The following is an 11,356-nucleotide window of genomic DNA, read 5'->3' on the forward strand; positions in this document are numbered from 1 at the left end:
CTATTTTTCCTGGAAATTTAATAAAGATTTGTGATTTTTTTAACCACAATTTATTTGGGACTTTATTGCACTGTTCTTTTCCTTTCGCTTGCAGATGCTGTACCCTGTTGACTGTCACAAGGCACAGCTGAGTCAGCGCTAGTGTATGGTCACAATACTCTGCCCCATGGACGTGGGGTAAGAACCTCTCTAGACCCACTAAGTGCACGGCGTCGCACCTGCGAACACCACTAATAGACGCTGACTACTGTGAAGTGCAAAGTGCACAGTGGCATACAGGCAAGCCATTATTAAGCACTGAAACTAGGCCTTGACTCTACCTCCTACCTAGGCACTAACTGGCAAGGCTGATCAACCAATGCGTACCAAGGGTAGGGGTTTCATAATGAGTCAATCACCAGAGACATTCATACTTGCATACAACACTTACTCCACATTGTCTATACTAGCGCACAACCGTGCTGCTATGCGATCCTTTAATAACCACAGCCTTCCAGGACCTTGCTGATGGCCCAATCCGAGCTGCTTGAGGACCTGAGCATGTGACCTCTGACCACCAATGAGCAGTCATCTCACGGGCATGCTCAGATGGAGAAAAGCAGGACTTAGTCCCAGGAGCGTCTGCTCACCGCTGACTGATGCTGGATGCTATAGCTGAACCTGGGATGGCAGCAGGAACCAGACACAAAGCATTAGCCTGAGCATGATGCTGGGACCGATGTTTCTGCTGAGCAGGAACCTCTGCAGCTGCAGAAGAATGGAAGACCACCGAGGACATGGCTTGTGATTTCCCCTGTGCAGTGGCGGGAACTCGACGACTAACATTACCCCCCCTCCTTGGGCCTTGCTATGCTCAAAAGCTGCAATGAGCTGAGGAGCACGAAAGTGCTCAATAGGTTCCCAGGTCCTGTCCTCTGGGCCAAGACCCTTCCAGTCCACCAGATAGTATTTTTGCCACATACCACCTTGCACCCAACAATGGCGTTCACCTCATAATCGTTCGCAGTCAAGCCCGATGTCCCGGCAGATGACTCGGATAATTGGGACATGTGAATGGGTTTTAGGAGGGACACATGAAAGGTGTCGGTGACACCTAGGCATGGAGGAAGGGCCAGGCGATAGACCACAGGGTTAACTTGTTCCAAGACCTTGAAGGGAACTATATAGCGAGACGCAAAATTACTGGACTCAACTCGCAGCCTGATATTATGGGCGGAGAGCCATACTAATTCGCCAGGAGCAAAAGTCGGAGCAGGGCGCCGGTGGGCATTGGCGGAAACCCTCATTCTCTCCTTAGAGGCTCGGATGGCATCCTGTGTGCTGTCCCAAATGTCACTTGCCTCCACTGCCCAGTCTGCCACCTTAGAATCGGTGGAAGGCACACGCATCGGCACAGGAACCCGCAGAGTCTGGCCACAGTTAAGGAGGAATTGGGTTTTTCCAGTGGAATCGGCTACGGCATTGTTCAGCGCAAACTCCGCCCACAGTAGCAAGGATGCCCAGTCATCCTGTCTGGCCGAAACAAAATGTCGCAGATACATGACCAGGGACTGTTTGGCCCTCTCTACCAAGCCATTCGTCTCATGATGGTAAGCTGAAGAGAGATTCAACTCGTTGCTGAGTAGGCGACAAAGCTCTTTCCAGAGCCGAGATGCAAACTGAGGACCCCGGTCTCTGACATTTTTGTCAGGCATTCCATGTAGGCGAAAAACGTGCTTAAAGAACAACGTCGCCAAGACCCGTGCAGAAGGTACCCACGGAAGGGGCACCAGGTGCACCATTTTGGAAAAATGGTCGGTGACTATCCAGATGACTGTGCAGCTGCATGACTTGGGTAAGCCCACCACAAAGTCCATCCCGACCATTTCCCAGGGTCTGTCTGCCACTGGCAGTGGGTGAAGTAGCCCAGCAGGTTGCTGTCGAGAAGACCTATTCTTGGCGCAGGACATACACGCCTGAACATAGTCTCAGACGACATGGGCCATATGCGGCCACCAGTACTTCCTCGCCAGAAGCTCAGATGTCCTCTTGGTTCCAAATTGTCCACCCACCCTGGAGAAGTGAGCCCAAGAGAGAACCCCCGGTCACAAATTAGGTGGCACCAAAGTCTTGCCCGGGGGGCACAGACTCAAGCAAAACTGGAGCCACGGTCCTCAGGCTCTCAGAAGGGACAATTAGCCAAGGCTCCTCCTCCTCTTATGACACTACGGAGCAGGAGAAAGTGTCAGCATGAATGTTCTTCTCCCCAGAAAGAAAGTGGCGAGTGAAGTGGAACCGGGAGAAGAACAAGGACCATCTAGCCAGGCAAGAGTAGCCGCTGGGCAGTTTGCAAATAAACCAAATTTTTGTGGTTGGTGTACACTTGGAAAGGATAGCGAGCCCCCTCCAGGAGATGTCTCCACTCCGAAAAGGCCAACTTCATGTCTAGCAACTCCCTGTCCTCGACGGAATAGTTCCTCTTTGCCGGTGAGATGGTCTTAGAAAAGAAGAAGCAAGGATCCTTCTGACTGAGCATCCTTTTGGAACAGGACTGCTCCAGCACCAACGGATGAGGCATCCACCTCCATAATAAATGGTTTATCTACATGGGGCGATGTAAGATGGGAGTACTAGCAAAGTGTGACTTGATAGAGAGGAAGGCCTTGGGACCTCCTCCGACCACAATTTGGGATTTGCTCACTTCTTGGTGAGGGAAACCAAGGGAGCTACCAAAGTTGAGAAGTGGGGAATAAATTGGCGATAATAGTTAATGAACCCCATAAAGCGCTGCCATGAGGCTCCTGCCAATCCATCACCACCTGTAGCTTGGCAGGATCCATGGCCAATACCTGGGCGGAGATTATATAGCCCAGGAAAGGCAAGGATTCCTGCTCAAAAACACACGTCTCCAAGTTGGCGACGGACCCTGTTACTTCACAGTGCCACGGTTCCACATAACACAGATGCCGCACCTTGTTGACTGTCACAGGGCACCACTAATAGATGCTGTCTTCTGTGAAGTGCAAAGTGCACAGTGGCGTACAGGCAAGCACTATTAAGCACTGAAGCTAGGCCCTGACTCTGCCTCCTATGTGCTCTATCAGCCTAGGCACTAACTGGCAAGGCTGATCAACACATGCATACCAAGGGTAGGGGTTTCATAATGAGTCAGTCACCATAGACATTCATATGTGCATACAACACTCACTCCACATTATCTATACTAGCGCACGGTCTTGCGGCCTTGCGATCCTTTTATAACCACAGCCTTCCAGGACCTTGCTGATGGCCCAATCCAAGCTGCTTGAGGACCAGAGCATGTGACCTCCAACCACCAATGAGCGGTTGTCTCACGGGTATGCTCAGATGGAGAAAAGCAGGACTTAGTCCCAGGAGCGTCTACTCACCGCTGACTGATGCTGGATGCTATAGCTAAACCTGGGGTGGCAGCAGCAACAAGGCGCAAAGCATTAGCCTGAGCAACTCTGCTGAGCAGGAACCTCTGCAGCTGCAGAAGAATGGGAGACCACCGAGGACATGGCTTGAGATTCCCCCTGTGCAGTGGCAGGAACTTGACACCTAACAGTATCTCTCATACACTTCTAAAGGCTTTTTAGTACATTCGGATCCCATGTCGACTAAGCACCTCATCTTCCACCCTTCAAATTCTGCTTCCATCACTGGACTGCATGCAAACAAATCTTGCTCATCTCATCGAGGGGTTTGTGGTAGTGGGGCTGCTGTTGCTCGCCTTCTCATGGCAGCGGCTGGGAGTTTAAAGCCAGAAAGAAAATTTCGGTGCAGTTAGGGTCATCTCCATCAGTTTGTCTCGAAGAAGTCTATTGGCTAACCCGGAGATGAATTGATCCCGGAGCAAGCGGTCTACCTCTCGGAACGCCCCCTTGGCCCCTGGGTCTAGTCACTGCACCTCTTTCAATGACTCTTGCATGATATTGGAGTACTGCATCAGAGACTCACATTCCCTTTGGGGGCGATTAAAGAATAAGGACCGAAGGTGGGTCAGACGAGCTCTGCCTCTCAAACTTCCCTCTAACAGTTCCAAAATCTTCTCTAACGAATCCCTTTCTGATTCTGGGCACACCATAACCATCCGCATGGTATTGCCCTCTAGTGCATTTAATGCCAGCTCTGCATGTAATGCGGGGGTCAGATTACACATACGCAGAATACTTCGGACCCTCACGGCAGAATCCTGCAACACCATGTTGCACTCATCATATTTCGGCATGTACTGAAGTAAAGCTCCTACAGGCATATACCCTCCCGGAGTCACTGCTGTTGCCAGGGGACCATCGACCCCCGAGGGAGATGCTGGTACAGCGGGGTTATTTCTTTCCTCACATTCATCCATGGCAAACACTGGATCCTGTCTACTATGCCAAAAATGTAATGATATCAAGGGACCCCCTGGAATGGCACACTGAGTATAACCTATACAAACCTACAATACAATACATATAAATATAATTCAAAGGTCCTTAAGCGCTTCAACTAGGGATACCCGGGTATCTATGACTATGGTACCTTTAACCTGAAATGAGTACGAACAAGTGTACTATTTTACTCTAAGAATTAAAAGAAACAGGAAAGAGGAACAAACAAAATCTTTGTACTTGGTGCGACCATGAAAGGGTAGGCTATTAATAGAGGGGTCCATCATGTGCACATTGTCATTTCTTTCTCACACAATATTATGTAACTTTATGATCATTTTCTTACTCAAGACAGAAGAAAGAATGATGCCCTGAGCCACAAAGACGCAATCTGTTATTGGCTTAAGCATAACCTCTTATTCTAACCTCTTCTAGTCTACATGAGTGCTACTAATAGGGGAGTCCAGGATTCTGATTAGGGGTAGGACTAAAAATTACAAGGACTAAAAACTAGTGAGTGAGGTAGAAGCACGAGTGACACCAGGCAGCTGAATAAATTATCCAGAGAGCAGTTTAATAAGAAATGTGAGTTAACATACAACAATTAGCAAATTGCTTAAAGCCCTGATCTCAATTCTAGTGAAAATTTATGGGCAAAGCTGAAAAGGCCAATGTGAGCAAGGCGACTCACAAACCTGAATGAGTTACACCAGTTTTGTCAGGAGGAATGGGCCCAAATTCTGACCAACTATTGTGAGAAGCTTGTGGAAGGAGATCCCAAAGGTTTGACCCAAGTCATTCAGTGTAAGGGCAGTGGTACGAAATATTAAAGAAATGTTTGGAAAAATTTGACTTTGCAGTAAGTAATAAAAATGCCTTAAAACATTCTCTCATTATTTTGGCATTTGGCAAAAATTAATAGCGTAAATATAATAATCCTAATTGACCTAAAACGGGAAAGTTTTATTCTGATTTCATATCAGATATTGAGAAACACATGCAGATGTGACTTTTTATATAGTGTATGTAAATGTATAGTTTCAACTGTATGTCTGAGATGATTTAGTCAATCTGTAATGGACATCGTGCTGCCCTTACTTACCAAGCCAGTGCACGTGTCCTGAGTTGAGCTTATGGTGCCCAGAGATTTTAGAGGAAAAGGATAGCCGTGGTGGAAAAGCGTGCTTCAGGTAAAGAGGACCTGAAGCACATGACCGTAAGGGGAGTGTCAGAGGGCAGAGACAAGCCCTGGACTCCGGGAACCAGAGCTCGGGCTAGAGAAGCCCTGAGGAATGCCAGACAGGCACCGATGAACCAGGAGATGACACAGTACAGACAGAAACAGACAGAGACCTTGTCAATAACAATCCAGGGTCAGAAAACCGGAGATAGCAGCATGGTATCAGATGGGAAACACAAAGCAGAAGGTCAGGGACAAGCAGAGGTCAAAACCGAGAGACTAAGAAAGTACAGAATTGGGTAGCAAATACAGAAACTGGAATGGACCAGGTCATACACAAGCAAAATCACACACAGGCAGACAGTAACCAAATGTCACAGGGCAGTAGCAGGTAAACAGGGGGCAAGGAACCAGGGCCCCTGAACTGCCCCTCATGCTAAGGGGGTGCTCTGACTTTCCTTAACTTGGGGGTACACTTGATGGTAGTGTGGCCCAATCCCCAACCTGTCCCTATCTCCTGTTTAGCCCTGAGCTAAACCCTCAACCCCCTCCCCAGGAGGTGAGACAGGGAAAACAGTGAACTGCACCATAAACCAAAGGAAAGAAAAACAGACACCTCGGGGTTATATAAACTGAAAAACAAAACTTAGCTTTATCTGCTGCTAAGCATCGAACAGCAGAGTAGGTGTTAGGGCTGAAGGAACGCACCAAATTATAAAATAATTGTTGTTGCATTCGCAGCCAGGGGTCCACCGTGCAGAGGTGGTACACTGCTGCTAGGTAATGGCGGACGCACAATATGGCGGTATAATGGCGGAACACATGCGGGTTTAACGTCACCCGGAGTGCACCGAGCGCACTCTGTTGCTTCACAGAGTCGCCGAACCGCTAAACACAAATGCCGAGCCTGTTCAAGCTCACAGAGCTCAGCGAGATGCACGCTCGGTATATGGTCACAGGACTCTGGCCCAGGACACAGAGTCAGCGTCCCTCTAGACCTACCGTGCGTGTGGCATCGCAACTGCGAATGCCAATGACTGCTGCAGACTGCAGCGAGGTGACAGACACTGCTTCAGTACAATAGGGCCCTATAATAGACCACACTATTGTACGCTAGTACAGTGGAATGATATGCACCGTGGCCTTTAGCTAGCCACTGACTGGCGCTGACTCTATCTCTAGTTCCCTATCCATACACGTAATATCCAAGGGAGGGGAATCTTAATGAGTCATTCACCAGTTTCATGCATCCATCTTCATTCACACATGTAGCAACTAGAGTCTATACTAGTGCATGACCAAGCGGCCATGCGGACCTTTTATAGCCGTGTGCTTCCGGGACCTTCCTGATCCTCCAGATGGACCAATCAGAATGGGAGAAGGACCTGAGCATGTGACTCTCGATCCCCAATGGGAGATCGTCTCATGAGCATGCTTAGTGGCACGATGGAAGGACTTAGCCTCTGGAGTGGCTTGCTGCTGAGCAGCCTGCGTTGCTATTGCTGGCCCAGAGGAGGCAGCTGCAGCCAGACCCACAAGCCGGTCTGAGCAGAGCATCGGGAAGGACGAGACTGCTGAGCAGGCTCCTCTGCGGCCGAAGGAGAATGGGAGACCGCCAAATGCAAGGCTCTGGATTCCTGCTGTGCAGTGGCAGGAACCCGACGCCTAACAGTAGGTACCAGAACAAGTAAATAGCTGGAGCTCCACTGCAACACAGCCTGCTCCTGACTCCAGCTTGGTTGGTCTCCAAAGAGGAATAATATCACCAACAGATAGTTGGTGCACCTGGTGAGCTTATATAGGAAGGTGGGAGTGGTTTCCACCTGCCTCAACAGATAGACCAGCCATGCAATTACACCAGTGGCCACCGGGGGAAAAACCCACCAGCAGACGTACTAAACTTGTAGTAACACCAGTGGACACCGGGGGAAAAACCCACCAGCAGACTTACTAAACTTATAGTAACACCAGCGGCCACCGGGGGGCAAAAACTAATATTAACCCCGGATGGCCTGAAAGGAAAAAAGTTTATATATGAGAAGCCCACACTGACACAGATCGAGAAATGGATGGTGACACCAAAGATACACGGGGATCAGGAATTCAGCCGAGGTCAAAAGTATCACTGACAACAGACAGAGCCCAAAAGAGGCTATTTAAAACCCTCCAACAACCAGTGAGAGGCCAACAGCATTAACCCCTGAATCACTAGACAAGAACTTCCATACAGACCATGACATAATCATATTGTGAGCAGGGGGTTTGACATGGTGACCCTTGAAGTTCCTTCCAACTCTAACATTCTATGATTCTATGATGGCAGAGGGTGAAATTCCTTCATCATTCACTGACAATGAGGCAAGGCAAGAGAAGTACTGAACTGACCAAAAGTGTCACCACTTGAAATTTAAAGCTGGCTCACAACTGGCTCATGTTCATATGGAGCCTCATGAAACTCTAATTTTAGTAAAGCAGCAAAACATTACATTTTGTTAACAAGTCAATTTAGACTTTATGTGAAATAATAAATGTTTCTGGTTTCAATTTATTTTATGATCCATTTCCAGCAGAGATTACAGATCTGCAATACATCAGACAGATTTGAAGGTTTCTTGCACGGCTTTTCTAATATCTTTATTTCTAAAGCTATATATAATGGGGTTGACCAATGGAGTAAACACGGTGTATAGCAGAGATAGGATTTTGTTAACATCTGATGATTGTTGTTTTTTTGGAACAATATACACACTGAATATGGTTAAGTAGAAAATGGCGACCACGGTGAGGTGGGAGCTGCAGGTGGAGAAGGCTTTCTGTCTACTGATATTAGATGAAATCTGCAAGATGGCACGGATAACATTCACATAAGAAATAACAATTATTATGCTGGGGATAACCAAGAATGGGACACTTAGGAAATATATCGATAGTTTTAGAGTAAATGTATCAGAACAGGCGATATCCTGTAAGGGAACAATATCACAGAACAGATGGTCAATGATGTTTGCACCACAGAAGTTTAGTCCTAATATGATTATAATGTAAATTAATGAAAGGGAAACACAGAGCAACCAAATGATAATTACCAACTTCACACACAATGTACCAGTCATGATAGAGACGTAATGAAGGGGGTTACAGATGGCCACATATCTGTCATAGGACATCACCGTGAGGAAAAGCATTTCAGATCCTTCCGCGATACAAAAGAAATACAACTGGGCCATACAGTTGGAAAAAGTAATAAACATCCCATTATTCAGTAGGATGTGGAGCATGTTGGGAACAATGTCTGTGGGTAACAAGATGTCACTGATGGACAGTTGTGAGATGAAGAAGTACATTGGAGTGTGGAGGTTCCTGCTGGTGGACACCAGGGTGATGATCAGGAGATTCCCACATATGGTCGCATTGTAAACGAGAAGGAGCAGACACAGCAAAAAAAGTTTCAAATTCAGGCTGAGGTTAAATCCAAACAGAAAAAACCCATTGACTAAAGTGAGATTGTCCTCCTGCATTCACAAAAAACACATTTCAGATATAAATTAAATTAAGTCTCACATTTGATGAAATTGTGTATTTCTTTACTCCAAACCAGGCTATAGTTGGGCTACAGATATCCTAATCATTCTTTACACCAACTTATGTTTTTCCTTCTAATGTACAATAAAGTCACAAATGGCTTCCACAATATTCATTCAGTGTCTTTTATTAAATAACATACAGTCATGGCCAAAAGTATTGACACCCCTGCAATTCTGTCAGATAATACTCAGTTTCTTCCTGAAAATGATTGCAAACACAAATTCTTTGGTATTATTATCTTCATCTAATTTGTCTTAAATGAAAAAACACAAAAAGAATTGTCCTAAAGCCAAATTGGATATAATTCCACACCAAACATAAAAAAGAGGGTGGACAAAAGTATTGGCACTGTGCGAAAAATCATGTGATGCTTCTCTAATTTGTGTAATTAGCAGCACCTGTAACTTACCTGTGGCACCTAACAGCTGTTGGCAATAACTAAATCACACTTGCAGCCAGTTGACATGGATTAAAGTTGACTCAACCTCTGTCCTGTGTCCTTGTGTGTACCACATTGAGCATGGAGAAAAGAAAGAAGACCAAAGAACTGTCTGAGGACTTGAGAATCCAAATTGTGAGGAAGCATGAGCAATCTCAAGGCTACAAGTCCATCTCCAAAGACCTGAATGTTCCTGTGTCTACCGTGCGCAGTGTAATCAAGAAGTTTAAAGCCCATGGCACTGTGGCTAACCTCCCTAGATGTGGCCGGAAAAGAAAATTTGACAAGAGATTTCAACGCAAGATTGTGCGGATGTTGGATAAAGAACCTCCACTAACATCCAAACAAGTTCAAGCTGCCCTGCAGTCCGAGGGTACAACAGTGTCAACCCGCACTATCCGTCGGCATCTGAATGAAAAGGGACTGTATGGTAGGAGACCCAGGAAGACTCCACTTCTTACCCCGAGACATAAAAAAGCCAGGCTGGAGTTTGCCAAAACTTACCTGAAAAAGCCTAAAACATTTTGGAAGAATGTTCTCTGGTCAGATGAGACAAAAGTAGAGCTTTTAGGGCAAAAGCATCAACATAGAGTTTACAGGAGAAAAAAGAGGCATTCAAAGAAAAAAACACGGTCCCTACAGTCAAACATGGCGGAGGTTCCCTGATGTTTTGGGGTTGCTTGGCTGCCTCTGGCACTGGACTGCTTGACCGTGTGCATGGCATTATGAAGTCAGAAGACTACCAACAAATTTTGCAGCATAATTTAGGGCCCAGTGTGAGAAAGCTGGGTCTACCTCAGAGGTCATGGGTCTTCCAGCAGGACAATAACTCAAAACACACTTCAAAAAGCACTAGAAAATGGTTTGAGAGAAAGCACTGGAGACTTCTAAGGTGGCCAGCAATGAGTCCAGACCTGAATCCCATAGAACACCTGTGGAGAGATCTAAAAATGGCAGTTTGGAGAAGGCACCCTTCAAATATCAGGGACCTGGAGCAGTTTGCCAAAGAAGAATGGTCTAAAATTCCAGCAGAGCATTGTAAGAAACTCATTGATGGTTACCGGAAGCGGTTGGTCGCAGTTATTTTGGCTAAAGGTTGTGCAACCAAGTATTAGGCTGAGGGTGCCAATACTTTTGTCCGGCCCATTTTTGGAGTTTTGTGTGAAATGATCAATGTTTTGCTTTTTGCTTCATTCTCTTTTGTGTTTTTTCATTTAAGACAAATTAAATGAAGATAATAATACCAAAGAATTTGTGTTTGCAATCATTTTCAGGAAGAAACTGACTATTATCTGACAGAATTGCAGGGGTGTCAATACTTTTGGCCATGACTGTATATTCTGATGTAGATCCTTAGATGAGATTTGCTCTTTGTAAACACAAGTTATAGCAATCCAACAACTCACATACTGTTACTGATGCATCTGTGTTCTCATGTGTGCAGCATGAAGGAGCTGAAGAAATAATTTTCCTCTATCTAAATGATTGAATTCTTCCACTACAAAAAGCCAGATAAATCAGTATAGTACATTGTGCTTATTAGAAATATATTTTACTTGTACCGTACTTTTGGAACTCTAGGCCACCATAGATGAATGACCTGATGTGATGCAAATTATTCTGAATTTTTAGAAGTTTGAGAAACCTCACAAAGTAAAATAGTTTACAAACACCAAATAGTAGCACAGTCATTTCACACATACTACAGAAGATTGAATAAGGCAGAAATGAATCACATGACCTTGGGCTTTTGCTGGTGGACTATTCCATAATGCTTTG

At 45.9% G+C, this 11,356-nt stretch overlaps 1 protein-coding gene across 1 annotated transcript; it reads right to left on the reverse strand.

The window, feature by feature from the left end:
- Positions 1-8,144: 8,144 nt before the first annotated feature.
- LOC141050097 (olfactory receptor 11L1-like) lies at positions 8,145-9,071 on the reverse strand. The gene has a single exon (XM_073546927.1). It carries the CDS (start codon positions 9,069-9,071, stop codon positions 8,145-8,147), a length of 927 nt encoding a protein of 308 aa, XP_073403028.1.
- Positions 9,072-11,356: the final 2,285 nt, after the last annotated feature.

The sequence above is a fragment of the Dendrobates tinctorius genome, unplaced genomic scaffold (assembly GCF_039654945.1).
Source record: "Dendrobates tinctorius isolate UK_male_01 unplaced genomic scaffold, ASM3965494v1 ptg000151l, whole genome shotgun sequence".
Lineage (NCBI taxonomy): Eukaryota > Metazoa > Chordata > Amphibia > Anura > Dendrobatidae > Dendrobates > Dendrobates tinctorius.

Coding starts and splice junctions, on each gene's coding strand:
- LOC141050097 (XM_073546927.1), bottom strand. CDS start 9,071: ATGCAGGAGGACAATCTCACTTTAGTCAATGGGTTTTTTCTGTTTGGA.